This window comes from Bos taurus, chromosome 2 (genome assembly GCF_002263795.3).
Source record: "Bos taurus isolate L1 Dominette 01449 registration number 42190680 breed Hereford chromosome 2, ARS-UCD2.0, whole genome shotgun sequence".
Classification (NCBI taxonomy): Eukaryota; Metazoa; Chordata; class Mammalia; order Artiodactyla; family Bovidae; genus Bos; species Bos taurus.
Genome location: NC_037329.1, coordinates 89,557,135 through 89,574,695, shown reverse-complemented (window position 1 = coordinate 89,574,695; position 17,561 = coordinate 89,557,135). Strand labels below are relative to the sequence as shown.

At 34.9% G+C, this 17,561-nt stretch overlaps 1 protein-coding gene and 1 long non-coding RNA gene across 4 annotated transcripts in view; one reads left to right on the top strand and one right to left on the bottom strand.

Moving 5' to 3' along the window:
- Positions 1 to 17,561, top strand: part of ORC2 (origin recognition complex subunit 2) — a 37,831-nt gene that overhangs the window by 15,101 nt on the left and 5,169 nt on the right. For 2 of the 3 annotated variants that reach the window (NM_001101942.3, XM_005202623.5), the window contains 9 exons: positions 467 to 498; positions 3,321 to 3,381; positions 5,958 to 6,151; positions 7,156 to 7,254; positions 9,404 to 9,513; positions 11,940 to 12,072; positions 12,893 to 12,986; positions 14,480 to 14,626; positions 15,213 to 15,384. In NM_001101942.3, the coding sequence (NP_001095412.2) occupies positions 467 to 498; positions 3,321 to 3,381; positions 5,958 to 6,151; positions 7,156 to 7,254; positions 9,404 to 9,513; positions 11,940 to 12,072; positions 12,893 to 12,986; positions 14,480 to 14,626; positions 15,213 to 15,384 (1,042 nt within the window). Of the gene's footprint in view, positions 1 to 466; positions 499 to 3,320; positions 3,382 to 5,957; positions 6,152 to 7,155; positions 7,255 to 9,403; positions 9,514 to 11,939; positions 12,073 to 12,892; positions 12,987 to 14,479; positions 14,627 to 15,212; positions 15,385 to 17,349; positions 17,410 to 17,561 lie in introns of all 3 variants that reach the window. The other variant, XM_059893019.1, reaches the window with a different exon arrangement.
- Positions 380 to 12,874, bottom strand: LOC132343176 (uncharacterized). Its single transcript, XR_009491883.1, has 5 exons — positions 12,731 to 12,874; positions 5,401 to 5,519; positions 3,067 to 3,197; positions 2,021 to 2,145; positions 380 to 510 (listed from the first exon to the last, which is right to left on the bottom strand). It is a non-coding gene; the product is annotated as an uncharacterized lncRNA (long non-coding RNA).

Sequence of the window (17,561 nt, the reverse complement as noted above, 5' to 3'; positions counted from 1 at the left end):
AAGGTTTTGGGGATTTGTAAGTCTTACAGTTTGTGGAGAATTGTGGAGCACTTGTTTTTGAATAACCCACTCCAACTAGATTAAATAGTGTGCTATTATAGTAATGAGCCGGGTGTCCCTCATGGTCCAGTGGTTAGGGCTCCACACTTTCACTGCTGGGGCCTGGGTTTGATCCCTGGTTGGGGAACTAAGATCTCACAAGACACATGACATGGCTAAAATAAATAAAAATAAACAATGAAAAGATGTAGTTTTTCTTGTTACATGAATGCTACAGAAATGTCACTAATGGGAGCAATCATAAAATTAATAAGAACAGTTCAGCCTCTAGTAGAGATGTAATTAATTGAGAATTCAGTAATATAGTGGCTTCTGGATAGAACTTGCAACTTTGCTTTTAATGAAACTAGGTTTTTATGGAACAAAGTATTTGTAGTGAGTAATGGCTTTTTGTTTCATTCTTTAGGGCATTCTTCGTCAGACAAATCTCAGTTGAAGGTAAGCAGTTGACTAAAAATAAGCAAAAACCACAGTGTTACAAAATAAGACATGATGAAAAATGAGCATTTCACCTGTTAATTTAGATAGTATTTTATCATTTACAAGTATCTGCTAAGTAAATACCTAACTTACACATGAAGAATGTGAGGTTCAGAGAAGTGAAGTGACTTGTCTAAACTCACCAAACCAGGAAAGGAACAAGCTGGAAAACGAAGCCAGGTTTTCTGGCCCCAACTTTTCTGCCTCTTCTGTGTCAGAACTATCCCTGGGTATTTTCATCAAGTAGAGTTGGCTTGGAGATTTTACGGTTTGGTTTGGTGTTGCTTTTATATATAATGTTTTTTTTTGGTGGGGGGTGGGATTAATCCCCAAATACACTAAATCTATTCATCTATCCCCTTATCATTTATGTTTGAAACCTAAGTTGGCTTTGGTAAATTCATTCCGGGGTAGCAGACAGTAATGAAAAGTTTATCCTCTCTGTTGTGTTTTTGTGGTTTTGTTCTTTCATAATACTTTGTCAAGTGGCCCTGCCTAGATGTGGGCAAGCCCAGGTAGGCATGGATGAATCCAGGATAATGAATATGTGAATGGTGTTTCCAGGCCTAGGTGGCTATAGATTTAGACATGTCTGGACTTGTGTACAGGCTCAGTTCTGGGAACCCCTCATAAAATTTTGAGTATAGACATTCAGGGCCATGGTTATAGCCTGTGCAGGAATGTCCTATTTTAGGCAAGTGTAGGTGTGAGACTAGACATGGCAGAGCCTTCTGTGCCTTTGATAATGCTTTTTTCCCCCCATATTATATCTTGTATCACTGTAAAAGAATAAAGCTCATTCTCTCCAGTACTCTTGCCTGGAAAATCCCATGGATGGAGGAGCCTGGTAGGCTACAGTCCATGGGGTTGCAAAGAGTCAGACACAACTGAGTGACTTCACTTCACTTCACAATCCAGTCAATGTTTTAGATAAATTGGCACATTCTTTTTCAAGTTATGGATCACAGCTTAGTGGATCTTGTTGATTCCCTAAAACACGGTCAGAAAACCTGTTAATCAGTGGTATTATACCCACCACAATAAGAGACCATCACCCTGAGAGAGTCTTAGTGTTTTATCTTAGAAGGGGTCAGTCAGGAGAGAATATGTATAGGGCTTTGGGATCTGGACTCGAGGGTTTTAAGGCACATCTATAAAGATGGGAAACTGATGTGTATTAGACAAAAATTCATGGCATAGTATTTTAGGATTAGTGGACACAGTGCGGAGAGGGTTTTAAACTGAGTTTCGTCTACGGTAGCAGACAGTAATTGAAATTTACTTATCAAAATTTGAGTTTTGATAAGTAAACAAGTAAGCAAGCTGTTTGCCCTGGTTAGTAATCTGCTATCCTAATGGGAGAATAGATTGCCCAGATGAGCAAACTGTCAGGATAAATTAGTTGCAGAAATTTCTGTGGAAAACAGTGAAGTTATTTACTAGTTTATAGCCTTACCTTTTTTTTTTTTTTTAGCCTTACCTTTTTGAGCAAGAGTTTTCTGAAATGATTATTTTGACACAGGTGTTCTCAGACCTGATAATTAAGCTCTGTGGGTATAGGTTGTCTCAGTTCTCAATCCAGAAATCAGTTTGGTAGGTCATGATCTACAATTTTAAAAAATGAAATAGGATAAAACAGAAAATTTCTATTTTATAAGTATTATTATAATTTAACTCAGTTATATATGCACATGTGTACTGGATCAGGGTGGCAAAATATTTAAAAAAAATTAAGGATCTGTATCAAAAAAGTTTAAATTATACTGTGATATATTTTATAAACCCATGGATCAGATCAACTATTATAATACTACTATTAATATCCTGAATCAAAATTCAGTTATAATATTTATAACTAGTGCCATCGACTTATCACAAGACAGCAGACTTATATTTTGTGTCATATATTCATGTTGCCCAAAAAAAAGGGTGTTTTATCTTTTTATCAATACTGTTACCATGTATACAACTGTAGGCATTTTATTGTGCAGAAATTGAATGGTGTTAAAGTATTAGATTTTGTCAAGAAAAGAAAAACATGATATATCGCTATAAATGTTTAAAAAATTAAAAATACAGAAGTAAAAGTAGAAATCTGTTTCTGTCCTCACAGACCGTTTTTTATTTCTGGCTGTGCTGGGTCTTTGGTGTGGCACACAGGTTCTCTAGTTGCAGTGCATGGACTTCTCTAGTTGGGGCATGCGGGCTTAGTTGCCCTGCAGCATGTGGGATCTTAGTTCCCCACAGAGGGTGCAGCCCATGTCTCCTGCATTTTGGAAAGCAGATTTCTTCACTACTGGACCACCAGGGAAGATTCCTCACAGACTACTTTAACACCAGTAAATTTTTTGTACATTAAAAGGCCCACTGCCCTAAGTATAGGAATCCCGAACAGTATTACCTCTTTAAAAAAAAAAGTCTGCTAATCTGATAGGTGAAGAATGGTTCAAACACTGATAAATTTATGCTTTTTCTTTACATAATAATAGAAGTCCATACTTTACAGATGTCTGGAATACAACTTACAGTATCACTCTAAGAATCCTTTGGAATTTGTTTGTATCATTTATGTTGTTATAGTCTTTTTTCCCCCCCAACAAAGTCATTTGTCATTGTCTTCTAGTTCCAGGAAGTAGCTCCTCTAGTTCTAATGTCATCTGTTGAAAACAAAATATTTTTTTTCTTTCCAGCCTTTCTTGCACCCAGATCCATCATTAATTTCCATGTCATCATTATTATTTGACTATTTAAAACTATGTTGCTTTTTTATTTTTGAACAGAACAATGATAAAAGTGAATTTCTGTCAACAGCACCTCGTGGGCTAAGGAAGAGATTAATAGGTGTGTATTTCTTTTAACACTGAGTTTTTTAATTAAAAAAAAGCATCTAAACAAGAGGCAATAATGGTTAAATGGACAGGTTCTAGCCTTAGCATACTTGCTTTTTCTTTGGTCTGTCACAGGGACTTCTCTATGTCTCAGTTCTTTTCATCTGTGAAATAGGGGCAATAGTGGTACCAGCCTCAGAGTTATTTTGAGATTAATTGAAATAAAGAATGTCAACCGTGCTTAGTAGTGCTTGACCACGATATATGCTTAACAGGCGTTAGCTATTATCATCTTTTATTATTATAACTACTTATTGCTGTTTCTTTTCATGATGGAAAGGATATGGTCGCATCTTCAGTTGAATTGTAAATCCTTTAAGGGCAAGGACTATATCTTATATTTTAACTCTTAACCCTTAGCACCATGTCTTTGACATTACAGTCAATGGATATTAAGGTTAGTTAAAATTCTTCTTCAATACAATAACATGCTTTCTGGTTTATTTGCCAAAGACAGTGTTAGAAATGGTTCTATTGATTTATTTAGAAGTTTTATATTGAAATAATTCAAAATATTCAGTTATACTGAACACTATACAAAGACAAGTAAACAAACATGAGTCCCACCTTTGGGGAAATTAAAAGTGTTTTTGGGTTTTTTTGGTTTGTTTGTTTTGTTTTGTTTGCAGCACTGTATGGTTTGCAGGATCTTAGTTCCCTGACCAGGGATTGAACCCAGGCCACCGCAGTGAAAATGTGGAACCCGAACTACTGGAACTACAGGGAACTCCCTGTTTTGGGGTTTTTAAATGTTTAACTTTGGGGCAAATTTCTTGTTGACCTTGGTTTCCTAAAGATATCAGCACCTTTCTTGGGGTTGACTCCTTGACAATATTAGCTGACATTGTTAAGTCCATGCCCCGTAGCCATTCTTTTCAAGGTATAAAGTTGATGCTACATTTTTAATCAACATAAAATTTATAATACTAAATTAGTGGATATCTGAAGTAGTAAAAGATGATATGTGCAATTGTTATTATTATTTTATGTCAAATACATCCCACATCTTAATTTCCTCCTTACTCCACAGAAGAATCCTTTTTAGAGAGAAGGTGAACATCCTTTTCCTTCTCAATAACCATCAAATAAATACACCAACACGTATGATGTATTCATGTAGATAGGATAAAGACATTGTCTGGTACCTCCTACTACTTCTAACCCATGCATCTACCATGGGCAGCAATCACCACAAATCTGAATCTTCTAAGCTATATATGCCCACAAAATCAAGCCTTTTTTTTTTTTTCTTTTTCAGTATCTATATTTGTTACATGCTGACTGGATATTCTGAAGTGTATCTACTCTTCAAAATAAATAGTGATTTGCTTAAAATTATTTCTTTTGGAATTTAACCTTTTATGATAGTTTTATATTTATTGAGTGTAAAAACTAGTTTTATCCTTACTTTATGATTATAAAACTAGTTTTATTATTTCTAGAGAGTGGTTAGGGTCATTATGGTTTGTTTAAAAATATAACTTTTATATCAACTCTGGGATGGATTGTGCCCATGTATTAGTAGTACTTAAAGTAGTGACTGTCATATATTGAGTGCTCTGTCAGTTAGGATGGCATTTTCAATGGGCAGCAATGGAAAACTCTATAACACTTGCTTAAGCCACGGACATTGAAGTGTCTCACATCATAAGAAGTCTAGAGATACACAGTTGGTGGTTAATGTAGTGACTCAACAGTGTCATGAAGGATCTTCCTGTTCTTCCTGTCATTTTGCTTTATCGCTGGCATTTTTCATCTTTAGTTTTGATATTTTATATTGCAAAATGGCTTCCATAGCTTTAAGCTATGGGTATAAGTCTTTGGGACCCCATGGACTGCAGCCCACCAGACTCCTCTGCCCATGGAGTTTTCCTGGCAAAAGTACTGGAGTGGATTGCCATTTCCTCCTCCAGAGGAAGCTGACCTAGGGATCAAACCTGCGTCTTCCTTCGTTGGCAAGTGGATTCTTTACCTGCCGAGCTACCAAGGGGTTTTCCTTTCTTAACTGAGGAGAATCTTTCCGAAAAGCTTCCAGCAAATCTTCCTTTATCGGTTAAATGTTTACGTAGCCAACTCTGGTAGCAAAGGAGGCTGAGAGAGCATGTATTGGGCAAAGGAAAAGACAGTTAAATTTACTGTGATTATTTATTCCTTAGCACATTACCACATTTTACAATGAATTCTATTAGCAAGGAAGAAGGAAAGAACATATTAGGTATGACTGACAATTTCTGCCTCAGTTCCTATGTGTTAGGCATTGTTAGTTGCTTTATATGCATTTCAGTGTAATCTTCACAATGTTTTATTAAAAACATTGTTTTATTAAATTAAGCATTGGTAGCCTCATTTGATAAATGAGGAAACTGGTGCTCATAAAACTTACAAAACTAGCTCTGGTGAGATCATCATCATGTAATGACAAAATCAGAAGTCACAATCTCTTACTTCAATGCCCACACTCTTCCTAATACCCTACAATGTCTCTCTTGGCAAGCTGTCCAATTTTCCCAATTACTTCTTCCCCCATAGTTCCACGGTCTCATTCTGACAGTGAAAGTGAATATTCAGCTTCCAACTCAGAGGATGATGAAGGGGTCGCACAGGAATATGAAGAGGACACTAATGAAGACATATTGAGCCAAAAGATTCAAGCTCAGAATAGAGAAGTTTCAGCTCCTGTTTTCAGAGAAACCCCTTCTAAGAAAATGAAGAGAGAGAAAACAGTAAGTGAAGAGAGAACTTTAACCTGAGAGAAAAATTAGTAATATCTCAAAGATAAGCTACCTAAAAGATCCAAATGGGAGGATCAGCACAATATTTTTACTTCACTTTTCTGCATTTTCTTAGCCTTTCACATAAATTCCCACATATATATTTCTGAACTTTGTATCCTGGCCTCTCTCTCTCTCCATATCCATATATCAATACCATAGCATATGCTAAAAGGTGGCGATTCAGTTGACTTGAAAAAGAGCTTTTCAATAAATACTAGTTGGATAATTGAAGGCAAGACTTCTCAGTATATACCTTTTTATATAATTTTCTTTTGTACCACTGTTGATGTATTCAGGTTAGTGTAAGTATATAATAAATGCTGTGACTCTGGATCCAGGTTGAGTTGTTTGGAGAACACTCCACACATCATGGCCTGAGAAAAGGCTAATTATCCTCTCATTCTCTGTAAAGACTCAGAGCAGAGCCTACTGCTTAATAGCTTTCCATTCCTTCCTTCCTTTCATAGAGGTCAGTCATGCCCCACATCAGTAGAACCCGTGGTCAGTCATCTTACTGGAATAGTAAGCAAGTCTTTTTTTTTTTTTTTTAACCCTTGGTGTTGATATCTTTCTCATTTTCACAGTCCTTCACCCACACTTATTAAAGAATTTGCTAGGACTGTGTGAGGCAAAACAAAGGTCCTGATATATAAAACCTTTTTTTTCTGTAAGTCTGGATGGGAATTATATGTTGGAATTTAGGAATCATTTTTGGACAGACTACTTCAAACTAGTCACTTTCTTCAACTTTTATGATCCTAAGAGTTACTCAGTTTTATCACTGGAATTAATTTTGCTTGGTCCTTAATCAAAGTGTTGTTGCTTCAAAAAGAAAATACTGACTGCCAAATAAAGAATTTCACTTATCCTGTTTTACACTGCTGTTACTATCTAGTTTTGATATAAAACAAATACCTGAAACTAAGAACTGACTTTGCTTTGTCCACTTTCAGAGTCACTTAGTAGAAAAATATTTTGAAGCCCACAGCAGTTCTAAAGTTTTAACCTCTGATAGGACACTGCAGAAACTAAAGAGGGCTAAACTGGATCAGGTATGTTGCAATGAATGCTACTTCTAAATTTTTCTTATTGTGATCTGAAATATATACTATATAAGCAGCAAAATCTGAAGAGTACTGTAATTATGTTTTTCTCTTGTTTATCATTTCTTCAGGACCTACAGTAATCATCAGGGTCATAGTTTCTTTTTTTATATTATTGACATATATATACTTGATTTACAATGTATTAATTTCTACTGTGCAACAAAGTGATTCAGTTATATATATATATATTTTTTTCACATTCTTTTCAGTATGGTTTATCACAGTATACTGAATATAGTTCCCTGTGTAGGGTCATAGTTTCTTTGAAATCCATGTACCATTAATCTCTATTGTTAATTTAGTCCATATATTCATTGAACCTCACATTGGTCATAAAACACTGACTGACCTGATTCTGAGTTAAAAACCTTGCAAAATGTAGTGGGTATTCTGCTTTCTGATACTATGGAAAGCCTGTCCAGTACAGTAAGGTAACAGGGTTACTGTATACTATGGTTCCAGTGTGTCATATAAAAATACCATGCAGTTATACCCAGGGCTTTTATTCATACCTCACTAAGACAAGACACAGAGACGCAGAACCATCTGAATAAGAAAATGTTTGATTAGAAAGTGGGCTTGATAATTTTAGTCAATAAGACATTGTTATTGACTCAGAGAATCAAGATTTTATTATTTTCTGAAAGTAGAATTCAGTGCAGTTTCCTAAGGTATACAGGACTTTTGACATACTTTTCAAGCTATAGAAAAGAGAGAGGAGATTATTGGGTAAAGCACTGTGACCTGGATGACATGGTGCTGTGTGGTTGTTTTTTTGGGTGTTTTGTTTCTTTCTACCTGGCTCATTGGTATTGCAACTCAAATCAGAGACTAGCTGAAAACATGTGTCAAGAAACCACATTGTTCCAAGGAAGAGATGGCACTAACATCTTGTTAGCACATCTGTTTTTATATAAGCAGCATGGGGGTGGGGGGAAGTGGAGCTAGGGTCAAAGTAGGACTTCAGGGGACCTAGAGACAAAGATCTCTCAGAGAAGGAAAGAAACACCTGTTACTGATAATGAAAGAAAGGAGAGTCTTTCATTAATTGCGGACATAGCTGATGGATACAGTCTTAGTAGCACATGTCAAGAAACATTTATATCTCATGTCTTCCAGTTAGCTGGGAGTTGGCTGATCTAGGATTTGCTCCACATACCTGTCTTCCTTATTGGACCTCCTTGGAAGGTTACCAGAGGCATGTTCTTCTCATGACAATGTCAGAGACAGAAGTGAAAAAACAAAAGACCTCGTAAAGCCTGAGCTCAAAACTGTCTCTGTCACTTCTGCCTCATTCTGGTAGCCACAGTAAATCACGTGGCTGAAAACAAAGTCAAAGAGCAGGGGACTAGACTCACTTGTTTAGTGGGAGGGATTGCAAAGTCACACAGCAAAGGGTATGGATAGGTGGGCGGCAAGTGCTGGGGCTAGTAATGTAATTCTGCACAGATGGAGAGAGATTTTTTAAAGCTACCTGCTTAACATTTCACTTAGAATTTGTCCTATTTCTCTTTAAGTATGTGAATAAATAAAAACTGTTAGCAAAAAATACACACTATAGGCTAGAGTGTTTAGAGTCTTGATTGCTGCACTAGTCCTCAGTATTAAAAGAATATTTTACTTAAAGGATAGAATGATGAAAACACAGTAGTGCCAAGGTAAAAAGGGATATACAGCTTTTTGCTCCTGTTTTCATTTCAAGAAGTGAGCTGTGTTTAGTCACCAGAATGTCTGGATTTGTTGTCAAAACTGGGAGGCAGGTTTAATCATCTCATGATGGTAACAGTTTTTTTTAGAAATTAAAGCCTTACATTTGGAGTTCATTGTCATGTAAATGGTTCTAGACAAAACTTAACAAATTCATTACTGTTTTACATGTTTGTATGTAAGAGTATATAACACATTTTACAAAAACAAATATTGAAATACTATGTATATTCAGTAGAGGCACTCATAACCAAACCTGATTAAAGTAATATTTCCACTAATAACCTCTTCTAACCTCGACCTGTAAGGGAATATTTTTACTTTGAATTGATTTGATGTATGTGACTTGAGAGTGATCTTCTTCCTGCCCTCTTCCTTTTTTTTAAAGCAAACTTTGCATAACTTATTGAGCAAGGTTTCTCCTTCCTTTTCTGCTGAACTTAAACAACTAAATCAACAGCATGAACAGTTATTTCATAAATGGATGTTGCAGTTACAGTAAGTACTATTGTCATTGCAAACCTCTGTAAAATAAATATATTTACATAATAATATATGTACATAAGTCTATGTTAAAATCAAAGCAGTTAGACATTAATTTTTTTTGCAGTGACCTTGATATGCATTTTTACTTATGTGTAAAAATTTGAAAAAAATAGTTGTTTTCCCAGTTTTATGACCCAAATGTAGAAGTGTCATATTATTATATGACTCTTCTCAGAAATTCCAATTTACAAAAAATGTGTCTTTTCTAAGTTTAATCAAATTTGAAAGCTTTTATAAACTAAATACCCTTTCTTAGAATTATGAATTATTACTTATAAAAATATTTGAAAATATAATTTGTCAAGATTGATAAATATATCAGATTTTATTTCAGTTTTTCACAGCCAAGTTTCTAAAATGAAAGAATATATATTTTTCTTTTAATCCCATTCTATTTACATGTACTATAGACCTTCAAATTTCATGAGATCTGTTCTATAAATATTATTTTACCATTTTTAAATTGTTTTTTTAGAATATTTTATCATTTCCCAAATACTTAAGGTAAAATTTTAAACTTTCATTAAAATACCTAGAATGGTAAAAATTAAAATATTGAAAATTTTTCTATAATTATTTTTATATTTGTATTTAAAAGAAACTTAGTATAAGGAAGTGTTTAAAACGTATGCTAAAATGTGAATACAGTAAGAACATAGAAATTGCCACAGTTTTTCCCCAGTTGATCCTGGTTTTCTTTTGCCAATAATAAATCAAAGGATTATGCTAGTAAGAAAATTATTTTCTTCCCTGTTAGGACCTTACCTTTTCTGAGTAACTATGTATGGATCTGTTCATTATACGTTTATATAGCAGATCTTCACTCTAATCCTACCCCACAGCCCACCAATTCTTTTCTTCCCATATGTCAACTTTGATAACTTGATTTGCTTTGCTTCCCAGTCTAGACCTCATAGTCAGCTACTTCAGTAGAATTGCTAGTTCTCTGAATTTCCTTGCTTGGTTTTTCCTGCTGCTTTTACCTTGCTAATCTCCACCTTTGGGGATTTATCTCTTCTCTTCTTCTATTTCTAGGCTATCCTGCATTGCTGCAGAGCATTTCATAAATACTGTTTCTGATTGACCTCCATAAACAATCATGGAGTTGAACTTTAACTTGACCCTTCATGCTTGATGTTCTGGGTTGTCTCATCCACTCTCTTGGCTTGAGTTGCTCTTTGTATGTGAATAACTCCCATAACTGTATCTCTAGCCCAGCCAAAATTCACTTCAGCAGCAGACATGAATTATATTGAAAGTGTCCATGTAGAAATTCCATAACTAATTCATTATACATAAAATTTAACTTATCTTAAACCCATCATTTCCACTTGCCCCAACTACCTAGGGTAGTGCATATCACTTCATCATATAGTTGCCAATGCCAAAAAACTGAGTTATTCTTAATAGTCCTTTTCACTTATCTTCCATGTCTAATCATTCTCCGAATCCAACTGATTTGATCCATAAAGCTCTTCACACCTTGTTTTTCTCCATGACACCTAATTCAAGTCCATAGTCTTCAGTTTTACCCTCCTTCATATCCATTCCCCAGCTCAGCCAGTGTAATCTTTCTAAAAAAATCATGTTACTTTCCTACTTAAAACCCTTCACTTAACACCTGACTGCTGCTGCTGCTAAGTCGCTTCAGTAGTGTCCGACTCTGTGCAACCCCATAGATGGCAGCCCACCAGGCTCCCCTAACACCTGACTACTAACTTTAAATGATCATATTCCTTAGAATAAAATCCAATTAATGTCTTAGTTGGTTTAACAAGACCTTTTGTGACCTGGCCCCTGCTTACTTTTCCAGTTTAATCTCTCAATTAGCAGCCTATTAAATTTTTTTTAGTTTCTTATACCTAGTGCCTTGTTCTTTCTTCCCTCCTATTACTTGAAAGGTTATAGGAAACGCTGATACTTTGGTCACCTGATGCAAAGAACAACCTCATTGGAAAAGACCCTGATGCTGGGAAAGATTGAGGGCAGGAGGAGAAGGGAGTGACAGAGAATGAGATGGTTGGATGCACCACCGAATCGATGGGCATGAGTTTGAGCAAACTCTAGGAGATAGTGAAAGACAGGGAAGCCTGGTGTGCTACAGTCCTTGGGGTCGCAAAGAGTCAGACATGACTTGGCAACTGAACCACAATAGGAGCTAGAGAGAAAGCTACTGAAAGTTGGAACTACAAGCTTGGTGTACAGATAAGAAAATTGTGCTTTTTCTTTACGTATGTTGGGAATCAATATATTAATTGTTATTTAGCCATGCCAGTTCTTCCTGTATTCTTGATAAACTTAAATGAAGGAAACTGGTTGATTATAAAATTGGCAGTAAGAACTGAACTTTAATTTCATGCGTGCTGTTTTTCTTACAGCCTTGGGTTCAACATTGTGCTTTATGGTTTGGGTTCTAAGAGAGATTTACTAGAAAGATTTCGAACCACCATGCTGCAGGATTGCATACATATTGTCATCAATGGCTTCTTCCCTGGAATCAGTGTGAAATCAGTAAGTTTTAAAAATGTTTTAAAAAAGGAGTAACATTATATCTCCTGCCAATCCATACCGTCATGTTAAAGACGATGCTATTTCATATTCTGAAGCATTCATCTTTTGTTTTTAGTTTTTACACTAGTAGGATTGCATAGTGCTTAAGATCACGTGTTTGGACTCAGAGGGTCCTAGCTTTGAATCCCCCTCCTTGAATTTCCTATTTGGTAACTGAGAATGTATTACATCTTAGGGAAATGTTAGCTTTGTTTACTACATTGACTATCTACAGTACTTCTCTGAAGGATAGGATTATGGAAAACTTCAACTTTATTATGCTTTTATGTCACTTTGATACTCTAAAAATAGTAAAAATTCAAGTAATAGTATATTGTTCTTTGATCATTTTTACACCAGATGCTCATTTCTCTTCATCATTTGAAAATGAATTTAAGCCTTTTGGGCTCTGGATATTAACCAATGTAATACTCCTTTTTTAAAAATGTCCTAAATATTTGGACCCTCTTTCATTTGATAAATCTATAGTTTTATATTTCTCACATTGTTGGGTTTGTTTTATATTTTTACTACCCTGCTTATATTATCTTTATACCTTTGCTTCCCCATTTCCTTTTAGTAATAACTTATGCAAAAAAAATAAATTAGATCTACTTACCTTAAAAAGTAGGACTTTTGAAGTAATTTTTCAAACTTGGTGGGAAATCCAAATTTATTTTTAATTAATTAAAAAAAAAAAAGGCTTGACTTTCTGGTTGTTTTTATCCTACATGACAGAATAAGTTATAACTGACATATCTCTTGTGCTTTTATGACATAGGTCCTGAATTCTGTAACAGAAGTCCTTGATCATGTGGGTACTTTCCGCAGTGTGCTGGATCAGCTAGAGTGGATAACAAATAAATTTAAGGAAGGTAACGTGAAGAAGATGTTCTGTAGTTACAGGGTGAAGCTAAGCGTGCACGTCTACTTGTTTGTGTTCTAGTGTACACAAAAATGTGGACAGTTTTAATAATGATATTTCTTTCATTGCTGATTTAGATTTCTTTAAAATAATTTCTCCTTTCCTTTTCTGTGAACTTCACTTAACTAACAGGAAAGAATTGCTCCTGCTATCTTGAACTTATATAGCCAAAGCCCTTTTTTTTTCCCTAAAACCTTTTACTTCAGAATAATTTTCCAGTTTTGTTTGGCTAGTGTAAAGTGCTTCCAGCCAGTTGGAACATCTGTATCTTACAGTTTTGTATTGTTTAATATGTTTATAAAGTATTATTTCTTTATCCTGAGGAAATATCAATGCATTTGAATAATTTCATATACTAAAATCTGAGAAATGGGAAAAAAATTGTTCTTTTGGTATGAGTGTTTTGGTTATATGAGCATTTCAGAAAAATAAAAATAAAATTATTTAGGGGCTAACAATTGTCCTAGTCATTGCTTAACAATTAATTGGGAGCTTCCCTGGTGGCTCAGATGGTAAAGAATATGCCTGCAATAACTAGACTTGGGTTTGATCCCTGGGTCGGCAAGATCCCCTGTAGAAGGAAATGATAACCCACTCCAGTATTCTTGCCTGGAGAATTCCATGGACAGAAGAGCCTGGCAGACTGCAGTCCATGAGGTGGCAAAGAGTCAGACATGACTGAGCGACTAACAATTAAATGGAGTAATTGGTTATGCTTAATGATTTAATAGATGATTTTGATATTATTTGTATGCTCATTAAAATAGGTGCCTGAGTCATTTTTAATGTGTATATGTAGTATATAATCTGTATTATATAATCTATAATAAATACATATTATATAATCTATAATTTATATTAAATATATTTATAATTATGTAAATCATAAATATTTTAGTTATATAATATGCATGTTATCCAAATTTTACCTTCACTGACTTTTATATTTTACTTCTCTGACCTTCTTCGTGCCTTGAGGAATATCCTAGTCCTCTCCCCTTCTCTTGTTTTTGTCTCTCGGCTTTTATGATAATGGAGGTTTTCTATATTCTCTCTTAATGCTTAATGTGAACTCTTTTAGGGATGGGGATCCATCCCCCCTTGCAGTTCAACATCCACAGATTCACCTCCCAATCTAATATGTATCTTGCCTTATTAAAACTGGTTACTTCATGGATTGATTCAAGTGTTAACCATTCCAGTTGTCTTTAACTGCTTCAGAGTCTACTGATTTTCAATGAATTTCATTTTTTTAAGAGTATAATAATGTCCTGCCTGTTTTATGAGTGACTGACATGTCTTCTCAAATAAATTGCATACCCCTAACAATAGCTGTTTTGCCCTGTATTACCTTGATATGTTCTTCAGTACATAAGCCTTGCATGTGGTGGGGACTTTACAACTACTCACTGAAAATAATAATTGACTTCTCTTTCCTTTTAGATTCTTCTTTAGAACTCTTTCTTCTTATTCACAACTTGGATAGCCAAATGTTGAGAGGAGACAAAAGCCAGCAAATTATTGGACAGTTATCATCTTTACGTAATATATACCTTATAGCATCTATTGATCACCTCAATGCTCCTCTCAGTAGGTTGAATGTTCCTGTTTTTTCTTCTTGAGATAACAGTCTGAAAATTACTTTTCTTAATGTTTTAAGTCACAGCATTTTTATTGTTTTTACGTATACATTTCCTTTGTTCCATGTTTAAAAACACAGTTGCCAAAAATATAGGTGTCCTCAATCTGATTTAGAACATAATTCTTGGAAATAAAAATTTTGATAGTAAAGGGTATGTTTTATGGTAAAGTTTCTTGAAGAAGAGGAGACCCAACTATTATTTGGGTTTCTTTCTAACTTTTCTTTGTGATACTGCAATATTTATTTTATGCCTTCAGTTCAGAGACTTTGTGATAATCCTGTAAAACAAAATGCTGAATTATTAAATTTTTTAAAAGAATGCCTTGGTAGTGTTATATATTTTAACCTGCATTTAATATACACATAAAGATTCAGATGGTGATAGTAAAATTAGACTGTAAGGTACTGATTTTGATGGTGAAATAAAAATTCACTTTATTTAATGCTTTCTTGTTCTTTCCTAGAGTGGCATCTAGTAACAGGACAATATGAAAATAATTAGTCATTCTTATTTTTTTTGATCATGTACTCTAGTGTGGGATCATGCAAAGCAGAGTCTTTATAACTGGCTCTGGTATGAAACTACTACATACAGTCATTATACTGAAGAAACCTCCTATGAGAATTCTCTTTTGGTTAAACAGTCTGGATCACTACCACTTAGTTCCCTAATTCATGTCTTACGAAGCCTTACCCCTAATGCAAGGTAAGAATGAAAACTATTGCTTCTTTTTTAAAAAAAACTTTACACATTTTAAGATATGCCCTGTTAGGTTTGACTGGCAGTACTTAAAGTCCTTTCTAGGTTTGCAGAGAAGTATTATCAATGATAATAATAGTCGCTAGTACTGGGTTATGCATTGGGTAGACTGCTCAGTAGTAGTCTCAAATTGCCCAATAATACAGCAGGGGTACCAGCATTTTTAATAGATTTTTATGTTTCTGAGTAAGAACATCTCAGTGGTCATCGTTGAGGAAACAGCAGAGTTTTCATGGATTTTACTTACATATGATAGTTATTTTTAATTACATATTGAACATTATGACTCAGACACAGGGCCCTTTACACGAAATAACTTTTTTGATCCTCATAACCACTCTAAGGTAGATGGTAAAGGGCACAGAGATTTTGATTCCATCCATGTGGTTCCAAAGCTCATATTGTTAAACCTTGAAAATCTTTGTATATAGTGTCTCCAGTGAAACCCTTCAGCAGCCTAACCAAGATGCGTATCTGAATTAATAAGAGCTAGTTAATAAAGGCTAAGAAAAGTTGTGTATAGCATAAGCCAGCAAAAAATAAATTGTGTAATTAAGCTGTTGAAAAAGGCTTTTTAGTAGCCTCACAGGGAGGCCACAGAGAAACGTACAGGGAGGTCCAGAGCATTCCTTTCCCAACTACCCCCTGCCAGTAGCTCACACCACAGAGCGGTGTTAAAGCCAGGAGACCGACACTGGCACAATCCATAGGGCTCATTCAGATTTCACTTTTGATACGTGCACTTATTTGTATGTATGTGTGTTAGCTCTGTGCCGTTTTGTCACGTGTAACTTTGTGTAACTACTACCACAGTCAAGATATGCAGCTTTATCATCACAAGACTCCCTTGTGATGTCAACCCTCAAGTGCTAATTTTAATGAATTGTATTATTCTTTAAAGCTATTTCTGTACACTTAAAGATTATCATTGCATTAACAATGAAATATGTATTAAATGGCTTCCCAGATGGCTCAGTGGTAAAGAACCCACCTGCCAATGCAGGAGACGTGGGTTCAATCTCTGGATCAGGAAGATTGCCTGGAGAAGGAAATGGCAACCCACTCCAGTATTCTTCCCTGGAGAATCCCATGGACAGAGGAGCCTGGCAGGCTACAGCCCATGGAGTCAGAGTCAGACACGACTAAAGCAACTTAGCACATATGTTAAATGGGTATCTAATCAAATTTTTTGATGGAATTGGGAATAGAAAAAGTGTTCATTCAATTTTACTATTATGCTTACTCCTAATGGACTGTTGAAGTTACTACATATAAACTTGGGAATCCAGCAATGCAGATATTCTCAACATGACGCTGACTGCCCTAAAGCAATTATTTTTAGTTTGCCATACCTAAATGTCTATATGCTAGCCTCCAGTGCGTCTTTGGTTCATCCTTTACACTCCAATACACATTTAGTCTTTACTTGGTATGAATGTGATTGATCAAAAAATCTTCACCAAATTCAGTGGTGTACTAAGTTATAAAGTGATCATTGAGATGATCCAAAATGTGCTTATAGAAATTATCTTCTAGACTGTAATAAAGATGAAAATGCAAAGGTTTAAAATTTTTGCCACATCCAGGGACTTCTGGGAAGTTTAGTTTTGTATAACACTGCTTCCAACCTAGTAATTCTACCTGGTACACTCTCCTACAGAAACAGTTCCAAAAAATGAAAGAATATTTATTATGATTTTATTTAATGTGTTATTTTTTATTAATTTAAATTGTAAGTAATGTGAACATCCAAAACCAGTAGGAAAATGGTAAGTTTGTGGTATGATAAATGAGCAGGCATTAAAAACTGTTAAGGAAGAAATTTTAAGACATGGGAAAATAAATAAGTGAAAAAGTGAGGTTTAAAATGGTGTATACCATATATAAATGCATGAATTTATGTTTTCACAGTACTTCATTCCACAAAGACTTGAGACAGCAGCATATGCAAATATGATCTCCACATCAAATGTTAGTGGCTATAATTTTAGGGTTATGGAATTAATATTTTTCTCTTTAGTTTTTTTTTCTTTCTTTAGTTTTTATTATATATTCCAGGTTTTCTATAGTAAACTAATCTCTAGCCTAAAAAAATTTGACCCTTGAACAACATGGGGGTTAAT